Genomic DNA, 24,234 nt, shown 5'->3' with positions numbered 1-24,234 from the left:
TTTTATTCGATTGGGTTTTATAGACATGTTTGATTCAAAAGAATTATTAACAGTTTTACCAATGGATGAACGATCCAAAAGAGAAGATATATGTAATGCATTTAAGTCGAATATTAATCGTACTCGATTTCTTATTCATAAACTAGTATCGGTACGACTGATGGAGCTCCTGCTATGGTTGGGAATCATGTTGGGTTTATTACTTTATGTAAAAATGAGGCAACAGTACCCACTATTATCAGTTATCATTGCATTATACACCAGCAGGCATGGCTCCCACAAGGTGGGGTCTGACAGGGCTCTAGTCTGAGGGGAGCCCGGCGTAGCGGGTCAACCAGTTAAGTAAGAAAAACACAAGCCACAAATTTGCTCAATAATAAAAAAGTCGCCTGCGGCGCTATTTTCCTCAAGGAGTATTTAAATTTTAAAATACATGGCTGTGCGATGCAATTTATGTGATATGATATTGATGTAATTAAATGATAATTAATATTGTATAGAATTTATTTTAAGTATGTTTCCTGGCGAAGGTTTGTATCTTGGCTACTATAAAATTTCTAATATTCGATATACAGGTAAATTGTGTAACTATGTCGAATTTACAGTTAATGTGAACCTACTTAGTTTTTTTAGAAGTGACAGACATAATAATATTACTTAAGTACCTATATTATTGTCGTTAATTCGATGTTTCGGTATCATTATTTTTTATATGTATAAAATATCTGTTTTCAAAATACATATTTGAATTATAAAAAATTGGGTTTTATTGTTCTCGCCATATTTTATCAGTCGCTCGCCATACATATTTTTTTCAACTAGTCGTTCCTAGAAAACAAAAGTGTGGCCACCCCTGTTATATTAGGTATTAATCGAAAAATATTAATTTTAGTTCGTATGTTAAATATTATAAATTTAAATGCGTAAAGATGTCTTTTGAAAAATTGGACGTCATTAGTACATACTACAATAAAGTATTATATTATAATGTACCTATCATTTAGATATCTGCAAAAAAATATTGTCTAGTTAAATAAATAATAACCAATAGAAATATCGCAGCGGACGAAACCGGTCTTGGCTATTTAGCATTTTTTTCATTAATTTATAAGGTGAAATAGTAATACTATTAATTTATTGTTTTATATTTTGTTTCAATATATTATGCCCTTTAATCAAGAAACAACAAATAAAAATTAATTACACTTAGGTACATATTATTATCTGATTATTTTAAACAGTTATTATAATAATATTACATTTATTAATATAACAATATTTTACCTAGGTAGTTAGTTTTACATAATACAGTATTTTATCAATAAATAATATAATATATATTATATAAATAATAAAATCATTGATATTTTTATTATTATTTCATGCGTAGTCTCTATTGCGTGTACTTAATATATTATGTTATATAGGATATGCATTGAGTTCCAGAGTTCAATCGACATAAATAAAATATTGCTGGCATTCATCCCACGTAAACCTAAAAATTCAATACTCAACACTCTGGGGATAAAAAACAGATTTCCCTGGATAGCTCATTTATTTGCAAAATCATTAAAAATAATTCGGGATTAAGTGGATCATTTTAAATATTATTTTTAATTAATATACCTACACCCGTGGGTATGTACCGAGTATGTAAATTGATGACAAAATAATTAATGTCGATAAACCATTGAACGATAATAATTCTCCGTCTGAAGCATTTCGCATGAAAATTGGGAAGACGTACGAGTCGAAATGAAAGACATTGTAGAATAAATTTAATTGAATTTCTCAGACTTAAGAATATACAGTAGGTACTACACTAAATTTAATAGTGACAGGCTTTTCTTTCAATCTATAAAAAAACTAAAATTTGTTCCGATCGATTAGAATAACGCAATGGTTAATTATATGGCACAATTAATGATAATGATAATAATAATAATGGAAATAGCTCAACGTGTCAAATAAAATAATTACTCTTAGATAGGTAGGTACATATTATGTCAATTTATTGTTTATCAAGAAAACACCTAGAACATATTATTTCCACGTTGCCTCAAGTGTGTGATGATATTGTAGTCGGGTGTCAAATGAAGACTGCCATCCGAATCAGATGAATCTTGTTGCGGTTTATTCTGAGTATTAAAAAAATCCATCGAATAATCCATCGTAGCATTCTGTGTGTTCAGATAATCGTCGACAAACATTTTCTTGCTGTTTCCGCTCCTCGGCATAATTATTTTAGTGTTATGTTTGTCTTTAGTAAAATTATTGACGGCCGCTTTCTTGTCGTTTGAAATAGTTTGATCTCTGGTTGCGCGCCGCACGAAATTGTTAATATTTAAATTTGGAATGTTCTCTTTCCTGCTGGATGAAAATGGCTTCCTGTCGACGACATTTTTACGGCTCTGCCATCCTTGAAAAGACGTCAGTCTATTTACGCGAATAGCTTCCGATGGTTTATTAGTATTTTGAAATAGATTTGTTGATTTTTTCACCCCGTAGTTTTTAGATAGCTTATCCAGTAATTCGGGGTCTTCCTCTAGCATATTTTCAAAATGCTCGGCGATCAGTTTTTCGGAGTCGATTTTGTAATGTCCCGAATATGTTTCTATTTGAAATGGCTTTTTCTTCATTTCAATTTGATTATTATCACACTCCAGACTAGAATTACTCCAAGACGAATCCAGATCGGCGCAGACTGTATTTTTACGGTACGTTAACGCCATATTATTGTTATTAGCAGGCGGTGAAACTGCGCGCACAATCGAAATTAGTTTATTGTTGTTTTCTTCGGATCGAAATGTCTTGCTTTGAAATAATGGCTTTTCTTGAGCTTGCTTAGCGATCATTTTGAATTTATAGTAGTTTTCAATAGTATGTATGCAGCTGTAACACACACTTTTTGAACGAATGTCGTTTTTCTGGATGGTGATCTGTAAACATACAGTAATTTTATCAAGCAATTCCTTTTTGCAAGCATAGTCTCCGAATAGATGTATTTGCAGGCCATCGCTGGTCATGCATAATCTGCAAAGGTTATTTTCAACCGCCATATTCGCTACGACAATATTTATTGTCGACTCAATATTCCACTTTCCTTTCCTACAGCTACTAACCAGACCGGCTCGTTCTAATTTCCCACAATGTTTTTGTACCCAGTGTTGCCGTAATGTTGGGTGTAACTTTTTATTGCCGGCAAAGTTTCATAAAAAATAAATAAATCGATTTTGTCGAATACTTTAAAAAAGAATCTCTCAACCTGAAAAATAAAATTTAAATATAAAACTTTCAGTTATATTTTTTAAAATTAATAATAATGTTATTTCTAGGATGATTCAAATATTTTAACTTTACATTTTTCGTCGGAGGCAACAACGACGACGTTATATATTTTTGCAAATGGTATCATTTAGCCGGGCCTGTCAATCTGTATTCTGTACTGTCCATCTGTCAAAACAAAATAAGTAAATTATCTGACGTTGATATTTCGTCTTATCATTTTCTAAATACAGTTGATGATTAAGGAAATCCAATTAACAATGAGAGATAGAAGATTCTAGTCGGATTGAATTCATTATTCTAAACGTAAGATTTATTTTTGTAATATTGCTATTAAGTATCACTGATATCACTAGATACACAAATGAAAACCACATAAAAGAAAATGATGTGTTGTCTAATGTCTTATCAACGTATTGCACCCCATCATTATGGTATTCACCTTTTTAGTATTTTCGTAACATGCTTATTCCAATTTCCTTTTCAGTAATAATTTACACGCTACAATCCAGTGAACCTGTGATGATGTTTTTTATATTAAATAGGATTAAGACACTTTTGTTATTGATTGTTGGCGTTGTCAGAAGAGCACTATGCTGCTTTAGAATGCGAAAAAGATCTTATACAGAAGACGCAGATGACTGTCTTACTCATATCGGGATTGTACCAAATCACTCTGAAGAGGTAACCAATTTATTTTTGTATAATTTATTAGGGCTGGGCTACAAAAATATTCGCTAAAAATGCCCTAGTTGATTCGGTAAAACTATGGTGTTTTGAAATTATAAACCAAACCAAAACCTAACACAACCATCTGAAAAACAACCCGAAAATAAGTAGGTATGTTGTGTTAGGTTTTTGGTCTCAAAACACCCCATAATAACGATATAGAGTTGGTACTTACTATAGCTTTACCGTTGTTTCTGTCACACTTTTTTACACCAACGTTCGTTATCTTTTATTTTTTAGTGAAATGAAATGATTTGACAAAATACGCAATATACCGGCCAAAGTTTCTACAATTTTAATTCGATAAATCAGACATACTTGCTTGCGAGGGACAAGTGGTCATATTATGTCCACTTATGAAGTCATAGGTTTTTAATTCAAATCCCAGTTTTCAATATATATTTAGACCCAACGCACAAGCCTAAGAGATTGAGCAAGTTGTAGTAAACTAAAGATATTCAGCCCATGACAAACATAGTCCGGACGCAGAAATGTTGACAATATTGGATTCCTGCATAATTTAATCTATTGAGTTGAAATGTTAAACAACTCATCTGTCATAATATTCAAACCAGATAAACAAACACTCATGCCATGAGAAAGGAAGGAATTTTGTTATTATGTGATGATTTTTGATGGAGGGTTTGTAGAAAATGTGACGTCATAAAATAACCAGAAACGCATTTTGTGATCTTGTGACCAAGTGGGGAAGGATGGAGTCAAAAATAACGAAAATTGTGACATCTAATGTCCATACTTAAATATGGCCAAAAATGAAGTGTAATGAAAATGTCTTGATTGTATAATAATAAAAGCCTTAATACTTAGTAATAAAGTGTTTTTTATAGGGAGCCATCAGCTGGGACGATAAATGGGTGGACAGGCCCATACAACCACAAACTGTGCAAGATCACATACAACAATATAGAGAGAAAGTAGCTCAAGCAAACATTCCACAGAATAATGTAGAGAATCAGGAATTGGATAACCTGTTTCAGGTATTTACTATATTACAATTGATTATTCTATGTAGAGCAGCCCGTCATGGACCAAAGGTTTAAACGCATGGCTTTTGACCGGTGTTTCCAAATCTGGCAGCTTGATATTATGTACAGTACTCTCCCAGTAATCCGTCACCCTAAAAACCAGACAAGCATTGACGTCCCTAGAAAAAATGCCGCTGCTGTGCAGCACCATAATACCGCCCAAATTTTTATACAAAATTATTTATCATCCGTGCTGGTGTCAAAGGACAACGGAAGTAAACTAGACATCGCGATCCCGATAAAAAATTATAGTCCTGTTAAACCTTTTCTGTAAATTAATACATTTTGTTTCCAACCAATGAGCTGAATTTTTTAAAGGAAAGATATTTTCATTATTAAGAACTCTTTATTATTAAGTAGCTATTTCTATATATACCAAAAGATTCTGCCGCCCTTCGGGTAACTGCCGCCCCCAAGTGACGCTCAATCTGCCTACTCCCACGGGACGTCACTGCAGACAAGTGTCTAATTAGTGAAAGCGGCGGATTATAGTGTATATATACAAAAAATGGTAAAAATTAAAACAGGTATTTCATAAAAATAATTATTTTGAGAAATCTGTACTAGCAAATGACGGTATCCTTTATAATCAATATCAACTATTTACTAAATTATACATATGAGTATTTATAAACTAAATATTAAACAGTAAATCACTTGACACAACCAGTCGTTCAGTGAGGCAGATATTCTTGATTGGCTTAGGATTCCTGGCTTTCCCTATGACCAAAAGCTTCAGTTTGTATCCCGGTTGCATTGCAGCATGGCATAATTATTGTGATGCGGTCGTTGGGCTCTTTCTGCCCTGGTACATTACTTTCTTCGCGATGAATGTACGTTTTACGAAAAAGTTTGCAAAATAAACCCGTCTCATATGCGTTGTATGTACGTGGCGAACGACTGAATTTGACAATCGAATATCGGCGAATTATAGAGCATGATTTTGTGCTTTCAACTAGTAAAAATAACGGTGGATTATAGTAGCTGTCGGATAATCAAGCGGCGGATTACTGAGAGTGTACTGTATTATCAAATTTTAAAATATTTCTTTCAATTGAGTTTTGGAAAGAGGGAGTGGGTTGAGCATTTGAATAACAACCAATCTTTGTAAATAAGACTATTAAGATACCTCCGCACGATGGAAGTCCATATGTTTGGTCTCCGATTGCAATTGGTGATTGACTTAATTATTGTATTGCTTACACTCCTCGTGTTTATGGTTAAGAAGTATGAATATATTATTCGATTGGACTAATGTTTACGAATTGCAACTTCACTTTAATGGTTATGTAATATAAAAACAATGTTAACTTATTTGTCTTCCAATTATCAATAATCTTTACCAAAGACCTCTTCAGTATTTGTCACAAAAGGTTTGAGATTACGACAGCTATTTTTTCTTTCTATCCTCTTTAAAAACAAATTGTTGAAAATCAATGAAACTAATCTACAATTTTTTCCAATCGATGATTAAGCATCTGGTGAGGAATAGTAAATTAAAACAAATATTTAACGTAATAATTATCGACCGAGGGGAAGGTACTTAATGGAATTTGAATTCTAATGAATTTAAGTTTTGTGTTATTCTGAGTAATTTTTTGCGACCCGGGTTTCGACTTTCGGCATGTTCAGGCACATGCGCACTCACCAATGGTAAATACACGCTGACAACGAGATATGTGTAGCTACATTTCAAAATCAGTCAAGTCCACCTTTTGGTATTTTTGATTTTTTTGTAAATCGCTGAAGAACTACTGCTTTCTAACATTTCTGCATTATCAAAATGTGGAATTTATTAATTTTAAATATTCTATACTCGAAATAATATAAGCTTTCACCCTTGTGACTGTGTATTTGAGAAAACAAAAAGCTGTTTTTCTCCTATTCATCTATTATGGACTTGGCTGATTTTGAAATCTAGCGACACATATAATAAATTAATAAAATAAAGTAGGTAAAAACTTTATCATCTACCTATCAAGTCAAGGATCACAATAAAAATTATAACAAATTATGAATAGTTAAAGTGTAATACCTAATTACTAATAATATATTCTTTTTTTAAAGACCGACATTCATACCAATTATGGATAATAATTTACTCATTGTTATTTCTTATTAGTTAATGCCAGTGAATTCCCAATACGTTACCCAGTACTTACAATTTTACTCCTATTGATTATGTTATTAGTGAGTAGTTATCTAATGATCTAACATTTAGGGTTTTGACAATGTATACGCCTATTACTAGTAATTAGGGTTTTTTTTACTAACACTTTGAACTATTCATATTTTGTTTGTTATAATAATTTTTATTGTGATCCTTGACTTATTAGGTAGGTGATAAAGTTTTTACCTACTTTATTATATACGTTAAAATTAACTGTATTCGTTGTAAGTGTGTATTTGCCATTGGTGAGTGCGCATGTGCTGAAGATGCCGAAAGGCGAAACCTGATTCGCAAAAAGCGACTAAAATGGAATAGTACAAAACTTAAATCTATTAGAATTATTCTAATACTATTTTGGCGATATCCATTTTCACTTCAACTATTTTGTCGGCCTAGACACCTTCAGTTTGTTTTCCCTTACTGTATTTGGAATACTTTGTGTACGGCCTGAGTGGACAGCGTTCGTCGGGGCGTAAGTGGCATGTGCAACTCAAACATATAAACGTATAACCAAAGAAAGACATTGTCAACGAACATATGTCCACTCAGGCCATACACTAAAGACTTCACAGTTTAAAATATTACTCATTACTAGTTACGGAGTGAATCAATGTATTATTTGGTTTCTAGGAAATGACACCCCAATATGTAAAGCAAAAGAGAATTCTCATCGGTGACCCAACCAACCGAAACAGATCAGCAGGGCCTGACTTATCGAGGTTGGCAGTCTCCAATGATATGTCAGGGGTAAGTAATTGAATATTAAACTTTACCATATTTACTGATTTTTTTTTTATTATACAATGCAATTGTTAATATAGTTTATGTCTGATAGTCTTAGGTACAATTAGGTACGTTGTAGCTTTTCTATAACAATGTACTTACCTATTTTCTTATAAATATGACAGTTTTAAATTGATAATTTGTATTAAACTGTTAATTTTAAAAAATTGTTATTTCCGCTCTAGCTAAAACATGAAATTCCGCAGACTCGACGATATAAAAGAATAAGATTTTTCATACATCATAAAAATTCAGGGAAAGTATTACAAAATGTTATTTGTTTCTATAGGGTGCTGATTTGGGTGAGTGGCTGGAAGAGACCAATTCAGGATGGGATGAGCAACACGTCGACCCCTCCGACATCTTAAAAGAGCAACGACGTCTCAAAAGAGAGATTAAGCATAATAATATGGGTTTGGGGAGAAAACTTAAGGCATAATAAATTATCTATAATATATTAAAGTATTGTTATTAATAAAATTGTCATTTTTCTGTATAAATATTGTTCCTGTGCACTGTATTCTAATTATGTTAATTCTGCAAATTGTCGTGTGATTATGTTTTAATGAATTTTTAGGTTTTAGTAATTTTACAATAAATTTGATCATCTTTGACAGTAATTTGCATTTTTATATCTTGTAAATGCTTTTATTTCCATGTAGACCTTTACAGTGTGCAGATACCATTGATTATCCATATAGGATATTTTCTATGCTTAACTTAAGGGGGATCATATTATATGCCAACAGAAACCTAACGGAAAAATATGAAGCTTGCAATTTGAAAAATTTTTTTTGATAATTTATTTTACAATTTCAACTGTATTAATTAATAAATATGTATCTGAAAACATTAAAAAGATTTTTTTTTTAAGTCAAAGATAAACTTGTGAATTCGTCACATATTTGATACATAGGTTACGTTATTTTTTTGGTTATACTTAATTTTAAAATTTAGTTTATTAAGTTTTCAAATTTTCAGCGTTTAGATTTTTGACTAATTCATAGTTTTAATATTTTTTATATCTTTTAAAAAATATAAATGTGTATAACTTGAAATCCTTTTCATTTATATGAAATCTTATTTAGGTATGGTCCCAATCAGCGGCGGCTTTTCTAACACCATGAATGTGCGCTGCACTCGTTTTCCCTAAAAATCACTCAATGTGCAACAATGCTATTCATAAGTCATCACTCGTTTATCGTAATGTAATCCATGTAAATCTGTACCAAAAGCATGTACCCACTGAACAGTCATCGAAAACGGGTGCTCGTGGTGAGCGCCCTAATATCGATCTTAGTTTGCCATTCATATTACATTGTGTAATAACAGTTCAACCCGATACGCGAAACTCATAAACACACAAAATTTTATGGCCGTTTGGGACACCGACCAGTTCACAAAATTCGACACAAAAAAAACAGTATGCGTGGAAAAATGTAGTAACTGAGATTTAGCAGGATTGATAAAAAAAATAGATTTTTTTTATTTAAATCTCATATAAATTCATTGAAAATAGGCTGATATTGAATACAAATTGATTATCAACATAAATATTATTATGGATACGATCCTTAAATCGTTCTATATTTGAATATAATTTATAAAAAATTAATATCTTAGTTACCATGTTCATTTACCAAGTGAGTGAATTATTATAACATGTCATATTTTTAACAATGCCTGACTGGTCTGAAGTTTTATTGCATTTTGTAGCCGAAGGGACTGACCCCTTGTCGAGATTAGAGTCGAAAAATTCGTACTTACCTATTCAAAACAATCGAGTCATCCATTTTTTTTTTTTAATATTTTCTTCAAATATTATTTGCTTACAATACAATTCAGTATGGTTTCTGTTGTTGCGATCTATAGTCGGATTTTTAGGGTGTTTTGTCACGTTATTTCGATAATTTTGTTTATAAAAATAAATTTTGAATAAAAGATTCATAATAATACACATAATTATTGTTTAATGAGTGAAGTGTATGTGTTTTAAAATGATGTCGGTAAACATAGACTTTATCAAAAATAATAAAAATTCCTTCGAAGAAAGAGTCAGAATAAAAAAAAGGATGGTCCGATGACATCTGTGGAAAGTGAAAGGTGTTTTTCAACCCTTAACCTGATAGCTGCCCGTAACGTAACGTTTACGTCATGCACAGCGGCGATTCAGGCGCCCGTACCGTACGATATATGCCGAGCCGTTCTACGCGCTTGTATGAGTCAAATATTTATTTATTTAATTTTAAAACGTGTAACTACATTTCTGATCAGACCTTGCAAGCAAAAAACATTTGTACGGCGCATACATCGCGAGAATAAGGGAATTTCCCGAGAGGCCAAATCAGGGTTAGCTCAAAATTCCCCTGCACACTGGGATATCTTGTACAATAGGCAGTTGGTATGATTCGATAGTGATGAGTCAGTTGTCGCCGGAATATCATTTAGTCGGGATGCTAATTCGGAATGCTTTCTTATTCAGATTTGCGTTATAATTGGAATGTTTTCAATGTTTTTACATTGAAATTTAATTTCTATTGAGTGACCAAGTGTTTTTATTTATATTTCATATACAATTTGCGTATAAAAAAGTGTTATATTTACGAGTTTTGTTTTAGATTTTACCTACTAAACTTGAATGAAAAGAAAGATTTTCGATGTTTTTAGATAGAAATTGACAAAGAACTAAGTGTTGTGACTATTTTTCATTTGTATTTCGGATTCGATTTGCGTATACAAAGTGTTTTATTTACGAGTTTAGTTTTACAAATTTTATTATTCAAAATGGATGAGATCGACGAAGTTGGTGAAATCGATAACCTTATCGAAACAGTTGAATCTGAAGACGATGGAAGTGATGATTCGGATGTCGAACTTGAGGAAACTTTGGAAGTCGATGAAAGTGAAATTATCACACCGGAATCCACTGAAAGACCGACATTTGAGTGGAAATCGGATATGTTTGAGCCACGCGCATTTTCCTTCGATGCTAACGTTTCGGGATGCAAAGCTGATAATTTGACTTCGGATGCACTCGAAATGGACTATTTCAAATGTTTCATCGATATTTCTTTTGTTGAAATGTTGGTCCGAGAGACCAACAGACAATTTGTATTTGCCACAAAAAATATCACAGTTTTGAGTGATCGTCTACGGCGATGGGTAGACTGCACAATTGATGATATGTACACATTTTTGGGGCTGTGTATGCTAATGTCAAGGAATTCACGGAATAAAATATCTGAACACTGGTCTATCCACAGATTGTTATTTTCACCATGTTATTCCGAAACCATGTCCAGGAATCGTTTCGAACTGATGCATCGAATGTTGCATTTTTGTGACAATGAAACGCAGGTTCCCGGAGATCGACTATATAAAATTAGACAGGTCCTGAAGGAACTGAAAATTTCTTTCAAGCAGTACATGTGTCCATATCAGAACATATGTATTGATGAGAGTCTTCTCCTTTTCAAAGGCAGACTTTTATTCCGCCAATTCATCAGGACGAAGGCTAGTCGTTTCGGAATAAAAAATTTTGTAATGGCTGATTGCAAAACTGGTTTTGTCTTAGATGTAATCATTTATACCGGAAAACAAACTGAAATTGAGAAAAATAATTACATCGGTATATCGGGCAACGTGGTGGTAACGATGCTTGGACCATACTTGGAACTAGGGCATACATTGTACATTGACAACTGGTACAGCAGCCCAACGTTATTCAAGTATCTTTATGATCACCGGACGAATGCCTGTGGAACCGTAAGGAGAAACAGAATTGGGATGCCCAAATTTACTAAGAAATTGAAAAAAGGGGAAACCGATACATTCCATACTGACGAAATTATGGCTTTGGCGTGGAAGGATAAAAAGGATGTTACAATGTTGTCCACAATTCACAACAATACTTTCAAACCTACTGGAAAAGTAGACTATAAGACTAAAATTCCGATTTCCAAGCCGGAATGCATTGTTGATTACAATAAAAACATGGGTGCTGTGGATCGTAGTGATATGATAATTTCTTCTGTAAATTCGACAAGAAAAACTGTCAAATGGTACAAAAAACTTTTTTTCCATTTGATAGATTTATCTCTGCTGAATGCCCATGTATTGTTCCAACAAAAAACTGGAAAAAAACAACCGCTGGGTGAATTTCAATTGAAAGTCATCGGACAACTGATCGAAAAACATAAGTTAGAACCAAAAACTCTTTTGAAGCGAAAAGCACCCTTACCCTCTAGGCTAACAGAAAGACATTTTTTGGGTAAAATACCACCTACTAACAATAAAATTAATGCGGCAAGAAGATGTTATGTATGTGCCAATACAAAAAATCAGAAAAGACGGAAAGAAACTAGGTATTTGTGCAAGCAGTGCGACATTGCTCTGTGTTTTGAACCGTGCTTCGAAATTTTCCATACACAAGAAAGTTTTTAGTGATTTTAATGTGTTTAGTATACTTCTTAGTGCTATAAGTATTTATGGTGACATTTTACAAAAATACTATAAAATTTATTTTTCAAAATACTTATATTAAAAAAAAAAAAAAATCAACTAATTCTTGTAAGTGCAGTGTTGTGACAACCCTACCATACCTGAAAATTTTCAGACATTTTCACGAAATTGTGTATGAAAAACTTTTTCGCCTTTTTCCTTTTTCCTTTTTCCTTTTTCCTGGGCCCTGGGGAGTATACCTAGTACTTTCAGCTGGGCTGTTAAAAGGTTAAAAGAATTAAATCGTCTTTAAGAAATACCATGAATCAGGACAGACTTAACTGTCTATCTGTGTTAAGCATCGAGAAAAAACTTTTACAAACAATTCCAGACTTTAATGAGAAGTGATTGAGGTATTCACTAAACAGAAACAACACCGAATTGATATTCTTTTTAAATAAGGTAAGAAAATGTTTAGTGCACCTCCAATGAAAGCAATTTTGGAAACCACCGGCCGTCACTGGTTCCAATATTTAAGCTCGATTTGATATAAATAAAAAGGATTTCAAGTTATACACATTTATATTTTTTATAAAAATCTATGTTTTTTAAAATAGATATAAAAATATTAAAACTATGAATTAGTCAAAAATCTAAATGCTGAAAATTTTTAAATTAAATATAACCATAAAAATAATGTAATAATAACGTAAAATATTTGACAAATTCACATTTTTTTTACAATTGTATGTTTATCTTTGACTTAAAAAAAAATCTTTTTAATGTTTTCAGATAACATATTTATTAATTAATACAGTTGAAATTGTAAATTATCAAAAAAAAATCTCAAATTGCAAGCTTCGTATTTTTCCGCTAGGTTCTCTGTTGGCATATATGATCCCCCTAAAATAGCTAAATATTAATACTATCGACCAACGGTACTTGAGGGAATTTGAATTCTAAGCATATATAATAATAATAATAATATAACAATTATAAATAATAAGATAGGGGTTTTTACTAATTAGGTTTTTTACTAACACTTAACTTTAACTAGTCGTAATTTGTTTGTTGTATTTTTTTATTGTTGACCCCTGACTTGATAGGTAGGTAATGGAGTTTTTACCTACTTATTGTATTGATTTATTATGGTACGTTTACATTTGACACTAATATCGTCATATTTATGTATGACACCATATTCACTTAAGTGTAAACAGTAAGTATATTTGTATCTGCCACTTATTTTGCGTGTGTCGACTCTCACCTACCACTTATTCAATCTACTTATATACGCAAATGTAAACACCGCGTTTTCGACAAGTTCGAACTTGGAGCGATATATCACCGAAGTTGGACCACCGTCTACTTTTATGTCAAGTACCTGACACAATATTCGTAGTTTGACAGGTACCTAGTGAATTGCATATGTATATTTCTAAAACAACGGACAATCAATAATCATAGGTACACCATGAATGTATGCCCAACGTTTACGTTAATAAATGTACTGTAGCGATCTGTCAAAAATCATAGACAATGAGAAATAAATCGGATGTGCCGTGTTCTATGGATTTTGTTCGAAAATAAAATATCGCTTGTTCTCGGCACATACGATTAATTCTGATGCACTCTGTGAAGAAAAAATGCGCTTCAAATGGTATTACCTAATTCATTTTGGCCCACACCTCTACTCGTATTAGGTACGATAATATTATATTGAATATGCAATGACGATCAAGTGCTAGATATCGCAATGTTACTGTTAATCGTTCTTCTACGCATTTCTGAATTGTGTGTCTTGTTTTTTGGCAAAAGGTCCAATCTTGCAAACTAAAGTTCACAAATTGAGTTGGATCTTCGATTTTAAACTCTGACATTAAACGGAAGGCACCTAGTTCTTTTCGTCGCTGAATCCATTCCCGCACCCATCTAGACCATTTTTTCCTCCTTTTTGTTGCCAAAAGACTTAAAATAATAACACTCGCTGCTTTCTTTTTTAACATTCCCATATTGACAACTGACATAACGTTTTTGAGAAGTATACAAAATAAGTGTCCGAATAAATTACAATATCATATGTAAACACCGCATATATTTATTCCAATGTTGCCATTGAATAAAGTGTCGAGACTTTATTTCAACGAGAAGTATACCAGAATTTTATGTCAGATCCATGCAGGTGTAAACAGTAAATGAAATTTTATGTCCGACACATAAAATAAGTATACGGGTATAAGTGTCAGATGTAAACGTACCATTATATAAGCTAGAGTTAAGAGTGTTCGTGTAAGTGTACGTTTACCTTTGGTGAGTGTACACAGCGCCTGAAGATTCCGAAAGGGGAAACCCGGGTCGCAAAAAAACCACTCAAATGGAATAGTAGAAAACTTAAATCCATCAGAATTTAAATAGCTAAACTTGTACAGTATTGGCGCATCCATAGGTTTTATATTTTATAACGCAATTTGACCGTTCATTGGGCGGCCTATTGGTGTTAGGTGGTATGCAACCAATGAAGTTTCAGCCTAAAGGTATAAACCAGTTTGCAGCTAATGAGTTTTAATACCGATATTGTGATGGTGCCTACAGAATATATGGGCATCTCCATCAGTGTAGTGAAATAACTTGGTAAGTTGATCATTACCCATTCCTTGAAAAAACCACGAGGGATTGATCTAGTTAGGGGGATGTGAAACCGTGACTCACTAATCTCACAGATACCTACATTATTCCTATCAGGAAATAGCAATGGTTATTATACATAGATACCTACGATCTTTATTGTACCATTTTTTTCAGAAGACATTATTTTCCATTAGAGATCAAACAAGAAAATAAAAATACACTTTGGCACAAAGAAATACATTACATTTATTCATCACAACATTTTTGTACATTTTTCTCGGAAAAAAATACCTTAAATACTAATGATATGAAAAAAAAAAAAAAACATGACGTAAAACAGTGTCTTATTTATAAATCTACAAAATTAAATTAACATTGTAGAGTTCATGAAAGCCGGTAAGGAAGACTATTTTAAAAATCCCTATTCAGCTGTTGTGTTTACTGTAAACATTTTACACACAAAATTTAACGCCTACATTCACACTGAAAATTTATAAATTCTTTATTACTATGCTAATATTGTATGTGCACAGATGGTCAACAGAACTGTTAGAATAGGGCGACAAGATTAATTTCAAATCATACTATCCCTTATAGCAGTGGTGAAGGGTGGAGGTAGGCTGTTAAGATCCGACATAAATAGTGCACACTAAACTTTATCAGTCATACTTATGTTTTCATTGAACTAAAAATACAATTTGCAGACGGTGCTGGTTAGTTTTTAAAATACAATTAAACCCTGCCTAAACCAAACTATAACTGTTTAGGTATAGAATGGCGATCTGCCAAAAATAATGGGCACTTTTTCAGTCACGCTTATATGTTTTCGTTGAATTAAGAATACATATTACAGACGGTGTTGGCTAGTTTTTAAAATTCATTAAGCCCTGCCTGAACCATATCATAATCGATAAAAATATTTTTCTATCTATAAAATATCTAAAATCATGTATGGTTTAATGACATCATTTTAAATATTTTGTAGATAAACGAATATTTTTTTACTATTATCATCTACCATGGCTTGGATTAGGCAGGATTAATTGTATTTTAAAAACTATCTACACATTGTAGTCTTAGTTGAATGAAAATAAACACATTCGACTGACAAAGTTTAGTGTGCAGTATCTATGTTGGATCTTAACAGCCTACCTCCATCCTTCGCCACTGCTTTATAGCTTATATAAACTGTATAAACCAATGAGATATAATTTCTAGACAGGATAGATCTCATTAGATATTACATTTTATTAAGGAGAAAAATTTATGAATTTAATGTATAATTATAATTTAAAATTCCTTTGCACACAATTTTTGCTAAACACATAATATAATCACAATTAAGAACACTGGGAAAAGGATATCGTTTTCCTTCTATCTAAATGGTTATGAAAAATAATATTATGTATAATGTATACACAGCCTCGAATAAGTAAGAGATGTGAAAAAATGCTTAAGTAAAGTCAAGGTGTACTTATGTCTTTTATTTTAAGTACGTAATGATAATAAAATAATATATAGTGGGGCGGGTAGCAGTCGTAATAAATACATCATGGAAAAGCACACTGTCCACACATGAGAACATTTTTAATAGTCAAATGCAATGATTCAATAATTACTTACGCATACAACACTAAGTCAGCTACAGTGACATATGATTCTGAAAAATAAATAAATAAATAAATCATAGAGATTCACTAGTACGTAACAACAAATTTACAAATTTGTAGAATTCATTTTTCTTATTTAGAACACAATACATACTATTATCATAGTTATTGTAAAAAGAATATATAAATATTATTTCGAATTATTATGCATAAGACGCAAACCTCACTGGAAGTGGTGTGGGGTGTTATAGAGGGCGCTGGGTGCAGAGCAAATACCAAGTGGAAATTCCCGTGCATCCCACAACATGCCAGACCGCTTCCAGTGGGATGTGCGCTCAAATTTGAACTATTATAATATCAGCTGTTGACACTTGTTGAAGACAATCCAAATATCTTCAATGGTTTATAAATGTTTAAAGTACAGGTACATGTATTTTTAAAGATAAGAGAAGGTTCCATTTGGCATAATGTTATGCCAATTTAAATATCGACATTGATTACTAAAGGCATGATTAAAAATCGTGCGAGATTATCAGCTAATCTGTTCAAGTGATTCAGCATGTATTTGATGATAATTGATGACAATTTTATAAAACTATCACTTAGTATTGTCTTGATTAGCCACCTTACATAAGGAACTTTACATGTTATTTATGTATTAGGTTGACTACATACACTCTTTCCCAAACTATGGTACTTAGGAGGGATTTCAAGTGTTGTTACTCAGGTGATTTTTCTAGTATGTGTCACTTTCATCCAAAAATACATTCAGCATCACAAGAATTATGAATGTTTTATGATAGTTTATCCCTGTTTCTAATTGTTCTGTCTGTAATGGCATACACCTATATGATAATATCCCAAAAGGTGTAGATACACCCATACTGCAAGATTGAGAAACACTAGGTCACAACATAAGAGAGAAAACTCAATTTATGTTTGAATAAAATTGATACTGATATTTTGTAAGAATAATAAAATTTAAATCATAAATAATGCTAAAATACCCTAACAGTACTTAGTAGATGTCAGTATCTGTTGGTAAAAATAAGGAATCTACAATAGTTTTTTCAATATTTTATATTTTAGATAATTGCTGTAAAATGTTTACTGGAAGAATTGCTTCCATTTTGTCGATAACATAATGAAACGGAAAAGACATATAAGTCAAAATGACTTTAGCGAAATGCCCCATAGACTCAGGGTATTGGTGCGTCAACAGGGCCAGTAAGGCCGTACAAGAACAAAGACCGGCCGTGAACAGAATGAAAAATGGCAACTCTTTTTTTGGGTAAACGGACACCTCATGAAACGATGGTAGAAGTTCACGATCAGCGCATTCCGTACATGAAGGATAAGGATAGAAGAGATGGCCTCGCTCCAGTGGATATGGCAGCATCCGAAACGTACCTTCCCATGTGCAGTGTAACAAGTTAAGAGCGCCTTCCACATTTTTCCAGTGTGATAAATGAAAAAACGCATAGGCGATGGCTTCAGAATCTCCTCGCTTTAATATATGCTCCGGCGGTAAAATGAGAGGCTTCATTTCGAGAATATACTTGGGGACATGAGGATTAAACTCGACAGCACGGTGTATCGCTTCGACGGCGGTCATCTCTGCCGTCGTTAAGCCTCGTTTGGACGCAATGTCAGGAGAAAACCTGTCCGCAACCAGACGGGCTTTGAGCAGAGCCGCAGTGTAGCATATGGTTGCAGATTTTGGCAAGCTTATGTCATCATATCTTGCCAGCACGGCTTGCACGTCCGCGTACGCCTGCTGTTCCAGCAATGTTTCAATCAAATTTTCATGTATATTTAAAACATTCATTATAGGCGGAACTTCTTTCGTTAAGTCTTTGAAAGTCTTAGCTGCCTCTTTAAGTTTTCCTAGTTTTCGTGCACACATTGCAAGCCGTCTTTTCACATATATTAAAATGTTGGTATCTCTTCTGTGTATCGATTCCATTATGGTGCCTTGATGTAGTAAATTTTGAGACTTTCTGTAGTTTGCTTCGGCCACTTTTAGTGCTTGTTTTAGAATCTTCTCCGATTCTAGGATGCCAGTTGCCTCTTCTTCGGCCAGTAAAATATAAGCCGGAGCGCAGTCCGCGTTTCTTTCGATAGCACTTTGAGCAGATTTAATCCGAACGACAGGATTACGTTCACGCCATGCCGTCTGCATTATCTCATACTCCGCCTTGCCCGCGTCGCCTTCGCACGTAAAAAATGTCTGATGATCCTGTGCGGATAAATTCATATCATAATATGTGAGGGGCTCTTTATTGGTTGCCCAATAAAACCTCTGATATTCAGCCCCTCTAAACAGGTTGAGAGGGTTCCTCCACACCTTACATTCGGGAATAGTCTGCGGCGAGTTTCCAGCCCCGTTTTGATTAGTCGACCCGTTTTGCTCAGAAGCGTTATCGGCTCCGCCGATCCACGGACTTATGTGGTTGAGCGAAACTTGTTCAATGAAAGAAGTTCCATATTTTCGAAAATACCACCACTCAAAAATTAGAATCAGCCCAGAAATTAGGGACGATGTTCCCGTCAAGGCGACATAAAACTTTGGAGTCAAAGTGCTTAGAAATAAGCTGGAATCCCACATTGTATTGTTTGATGGATCTTTTTGTCACTGAATCAAAATGTATAAATTAAATGCAATATTTCGTGTAGCATTTTAGATAGATCAATTCTATTTAGTTACTCGATGATTCGTCTAATTTTAATTTATATAGTTTGCAGTTCAAATATTTTGGACAATAAAAACGCTTGTGCAATTCTGACAGCCGCTCAAACAAAATTATATTTTGCTTATGGTACAATCAGTATTGCCATCTTTTTAAATGCTGATTATAGTACAAAGGAGTAAAAATTATAGTATTTCTGAAAAATATATAGTACAGGAACATTTTACTTCTTGAATCCTTTAAAATATAGTAATTTGGCATAAAACTATAGTATTTTACATTTTTCGCGAAATTAAAATTATAGTATTGTACTATAATTATAGTACGGTTGGCATCACTGGGTACAATTGCCGAAAGTCGAAACTGGAAAATTCAGCTGGCTATAGTTTGGCTATGCTTTCAACCAAAGAGGTTAGACCAGAGTACATCAACCTATCGCACGCGAACGATTTTCAAGTTAAATTTTGTATACACAGTATTTCTGGACTCTTCATTTTTTTCTATACACCTTTTTAACCCAACAAATTTTTATCATTAGAGGTAGTGTTTTTTATTGGCTACAATTCAGCTGATGTTCACCGTAGCAAGTATCAGTGAAGGTAAGTGCATCAATTTTATTTAATTTAATACATCATTTATTATAATTATTTATTTAACATGGCTAGTGGAAATAAAAAAGAAATATTATAATTTTAATAAAGTTGGTGTACTAAGGAGTATGGTATGATTAACGAACGCAATAAAGCAGTACCGACCCACCTATACTATTTTGTATTCTGGGATAGTTGTATGCAGAAAATCAATTTATTAAACCATTTGTCACTCCTTTAGAAAATCAAAGACCAAGAAAGATAATTTAAAGGGCAGTTAAAAATAAAAATGTTCAATCAACAAACCTTATAAAATGTATCGGCAGCCATTCAAATATAACAGATTATTGTTATTTTGCTTCAACGTTAATAGATTAAAATGAAAAACCGTTCAGTGATGGGGATTCTACCACAATCTCTTTGAAAATTTTGAAAACAAGGAAAAATTATTCAAAGAACAAAAGATATACATTAAGTTAGAAGCACGGTGAAAGATAAAATCTCAAGGGCTCAATTGGAATTTTTAAACATTTTCAATAGAATTCAAAAGCTTTTTTTTTCATTTTTTTCCATGAAAAATTGCTCGGCACGACAGTCGAAAAATAATATTTGAGAAATTTTGACACGTGCAGGTAAAAAGGTTTGTACTTGGTTTGTACACACCAAAGAGATTGGATTCTTCCAATCTCTTTGGTACACACTGAGTTAGATGGTTCCATTTATTTTCAAGACGATTTTTATTGGTAGGTAAAAAGTTACACTAATTAAAAAATTGTTTATATTCATCCCAATTTTTAAATAATAATAGTTTATAACATTGAATAGTATTTTGTTAATTAATTATTTTAGAATTTTATGTTTTTCACATCTTGCCGATATTTTAAACTGGCAATACTGTTTTCAGTAAAAGACAAAAGTCAAAATTTACGTAACCTGTCAACCTTACTTCGTCTGCTCGCTAGTGAGGGAAAAGTTACCGAAATCGAAATGGGTTTATTAAACAAAATTGGACCTAAGCAAATCAAGCAATTGTCAGCATTTACTGGCTCTGCAGCTGTTTTCGGAGCCTCAGCTTTCTGTGGGCTCTTGTACTTCACTGAATGGAAATTAGTTCTTCAATACATGCCAATATACAACACCAAGTTCGCTGACGACCCCATAGAATAGAACTACAAGAAGAAAATGTGCGATAATATAATGGATGGCTGTTTAAGTTTATAAAATGTTTTTAAAGAACAAGTCAAAATTAAATATTACAAAGTGCACTGTAAACTCTACTCCCATATTGTAAGGTCGATATGTAGAATATTCTCCTGATGTTAGGTAATAATAAATATGTATTAATTTAATTCAATAACAGTTTTTTAGTTTTACTTAATTATATGCACCATATCCCTAATATCCTAGTTTTCCGTAATCATAATATTAATTTAGAACCAAAACCTCGGTAAATTTCAGAACAAATAAATGATACTTGTTGCATTGAAATGTAAAATGTAGACATAATCTTCTTCAGCATCTAAGCTATTTAAGTTAGGATTGTATCGAAGTATTAACACTTATTCTAACAATTACAATAGGTAGATAAGTTAGCCGTCAAAACTGTCTCGCTCTAAAATTTACCACAGCCAAAAGAGGTGCTTTTTTTGTAACAATTACAAGTAACTTATTGTAATTGTTACAATATGTGCTAATACTTCGATGTAAACCTACTGTAGATAGCGGCCGAAAGCAGTCTTGTGTATATAATAGATGTGCAGGTTCCATATTCAATACCGTCAGTAAGCCGTACATTCAATTACGGTGATGGGGTTTTTTGGTATGCAACAGTATTTTTTTTTTCTTATATATTTATTAATTACACAAGATTTTGCTTTTGAACAGAGGTGTGTGGGTGTACCATACACAACCTTAAAGCACAGTCCATATGAAGTGGTGATGTCATGCGTGTCAGTTTTTTGAGTGGCGGACCCTCAACCAATAAACTATGTACCTAACTAATCAAATAATGTAGACACCACATGCGGGTCAGTTTACACTCTTAGAGGCTTGGTTAAAGCAGCCACCAAAGAAGCTTAAGATTGAAATCCTCAGTTTTGTCCATTAATTCCGCTGATCTCACAAGAAAACATTGATAAGCGTAGACATTATAAACATTGAAAAACACAAACATTCATCCAGAATCACAATAATACCTGTTACTTACCTACTTGCGAACTGGATGTTTTAACACATTGACTGTTGACTAGATATTACTTTTTAATTACCACATTTAAATAGCATACTAATTATATCGAATGGCCGCCTAATCATTACGCGCTGGGCGCATCTTTAGTGTCCAATGTATTAAACTAGACAATACTGGAGTGAATTCCACAACAGCAGGCTACACAATTTTCCGAGGAAACAAGACGGTTGATGCCAAAAATAATTATTATAATAATAGCAACCAATCACAAATTACAATACCTTGGACAGTACGGTGAGTACGAAAAATTGGAAAAATTCATTGAAAAAAATATTTCCTTCCAACACATTGACTGATGTTACTACATTTAAATAGCATGCTAATTATATCGATTGGCCACCTAATCGTTACGCGTTAGGTGCGTCTTTTGCGTCCAATGTATTAAAAGACCTAAACGTACACAATAGCCAAGTGGATAACATGTCGTCTATTTTGTCATGGGTCCCTGGTCTGGTGAAAAAATCCACAAGCTATTTTTCAATGTGTGTATGGACCTAATAGGTTGAGCAAATGGCTAACATCAATTTCTCGTAAAAACAAAAATCTGTGTTAGTACAGCCTCCACCTGTAGAACCCCATATCGGGTTACTGCCAAAAGTTGGTAAGTCTCGAAATCATGTTATGGAGTAATTGCAATTTGAAGTTTGATATGCCCTCTAAAATCAGACATAATGCTAATTTCTATGTGCTTTATTTGCATATTTATAGGATGGCCTTGAATTTTTTTCTAGCATACATATTTATACATAATACATTGTTAACTCTAAATTGAGGGTCGAATTACAAAAAGGGACATGTCCACAATTCGATATTTGCGGGAAACAACGTTTTTATGTTTCAAGCTTCAATTATTTGTTTTAATGTGGGATAATTATTTACGTTGTATTCTATGTCGAAATTAGAACCAAATGGCAATTTGTTTCAGCCAATAAACTCTTAAATGTAATAAATATAGGCAAAATAAAATTGGACAAGCGCTACTTGTACCTCACTTTTTATTTTTTTCCGCATAAGGCACATATTTCCGTGGCACTGTCATGAATTTACCGAATGCTACAGCATGGGAGACGCCATTTTTAGTATTGAACGTTCCCTTATTGGTCGACTTAAACACGCGCGAAATCAACCAAGCTTTAAATAATAATATGAAACACGGGCGTCGCTTTTTGTAATAAATCGAGACTTAAAATATTTTTTTTCATAGGGTTGTCGTGTTTTGGAATTTTTCGATCAATACATATTGTGTAAAATTACACAAAGAATATGTGTGTATTTTTTTTTCGATTTTGACCAAATGTGGACTTTTCGCTTTTTGGAATTAGAAGCCTCAATTATCGACTTACCGACTTTTGGCAACAACCCCAGGAATGATCTTAGGATGTTGTAACATTTTATATATAAAAAATCTCGAGAAATCGAAAAATCAATCGTAGATTCTCAAAAATCAAATATTCCTTGATTCTCAAATCAAGTCAAGAAATTACAAGTTGTAGGTCTGGCTGATTCCAAGCTGGACTATATCTATAGTTACTAAAGTCGAAATTATGCAGAATAAATGGCATTTTGTCCATATAACTGTCAGGTTGTATTGACAGAAACTGATACAGCCCCCTATTCACTGAAGCCAGATCTAATTTCCTCTGTTACCGGGTAGCTTTAAGTGATTCAGCGCATCTATTCTATACACAAGACTGGTTTCTACCGTTATGGCAGTTACCTAGGGTAGGTTTGTATCAAAGTATTAGCACTTATTGTAACAATTACAATAGGTAAGTTAGCCGTCTAAACGATCAAAACTGCTCTAAAACTTACCACAGCCAAAAGAGGTGCTGTTAAAACATAGCACATGTTGTAACAATTACAACTAACTTATTGTAATTGTTACAATAAGTGCTAATACTTCGATACAAACCTACCCTAGATAGCAGTTGTAGCGGCTGAAAATAGTCTTGTGTTTAGAATATATGCGCAGAGGTGTTAATTTGACTCATCCTCTACCTTATCTGTGCATTATG

General features: G+C 33.0%; 3 protein-coding genes across 3 annotated transcripts; 2 read left to right on the top strand and 1 right to left on the bottom strand.

Annotated features, from left to right (window-relative positions):
• The first annotated feature begins 3,407 nt into the window (after positions 1 to 3,407).
• LOC147079174 (uncharacterized) lies at positions 3,408 to 8,633 on the top strand. Its single transcript, XM_085949011.1, has 5 exons — positions 3,408 to 3,591; positions 3,773 to 3,969; positions 4,863 to 5,012; positions 7,861 to 7,977; positions 8,303 to 8,633. Exons 2-5 carry the CDS (start codon positions 3,808 to 3,810, stop codon positions 8,450 to 8,452), a joined length of 579 nt encoding a protein of 192 aa, XP_085805137.1. The 5' UTR covers positions 3,408 to 3,591; positions 3,773 to 3,807; the 3' UTR covers positions 8,453 to 8,633.
• A 6,678-nt stretch (positions 8,634 to 15,311) lies between these two features.
• On the bottom strand, positions 15,312 to 19,484 carry LOC147079173 (protein ST7 homolog). The gene has a single exon (XM_085949001.1). The coding sequence runs from the start codon at positions 19,297 to 19,299 to the stop codon at positions 17,770 to 17,772; it is 1,530 nt and encodes a 509-aa protein (XP_085805127.1). The 5' UTR covers positions 19,300 to 19,484; the 3' UTR covers positions 15,312 to 17,769.
• A 1,389-nt stretch (positions 19,485 to 20,873) lies between these two features.
• On the top strand, positions 20,874 to 21,328 carry LOC147079172 (uncharacterized). Its single transcript, XM_085948988.1, has one exon. It carries the CDS (start codon positions 20,959 to 20,961, stop codon positions 21,136 to 21,138), a length of 180 nt encoding a protein of 59 aa, XP_085805114.1. The 5' UTR covers positions 20,874 to 20,958; the 3' UTR covers positions 21,139 to 21,328.
• The last annotated feature ends 2,906 nt before the right edge of the window (positions 21,329 to 24,234 follow it).

Source organism: Rhyacophila brunnea, unplaced genomic scaffold (assembly GCF_057557595.1).
Source record: "Rhyacophila brunnea isolate RB1 unplaced genomic scaffold, BYU_Rbru_1.0 scaffold_10, whole genome shotgun sequence".
Taxonomy (NCBI): Eukaryota; Metazoa; Arthropoda; class Insecta; order Trichoptera; family Rhyacophilidae; genus Rhyacophila; species Rhyacophila brunnea.
The sequence above is the reverse complement of the archived record's forward strand: the minus strand, read 5'-3'. Positions and strand labels throughout refer to the sequence as shown.

Coding starts and splice junctions, on each gene's coding strand:
- LOC147079174 (XM_085949011.1), top strand. CDS start 3,808: ATGATGTTTTTTATATTAAATAGGATTAAGACACTTTTGTTATTGATT. Junction 5,013..7,860: donor AATTGGATAACCTGTTTCAG/GTATTTACTATA, acceptor TTTGGTTTCTAG/GAAATGACACCCCAATATGT. Junction 7,978..8,302: donor TCTCCAATGATATGTCAGGG/GTAAGTAATTGA, acceptor TTGTTTCTATAG/GGTGCTGATTTGGGTGAGTG.
- LOC147079173 (XM_085949001.1), bottom strand. CDS start 19,299: ATGTGGGATTCCAGCTTATTTCTAAGCACTTTGACTCCAAAGTTTTAT.
- LOC147079172 (XM_085948988.1), top strand. CDS start 20,959: ATGGGTTTATTAAACAAAATTGGACCTAAGCAAATCAAGCAATTGTCA.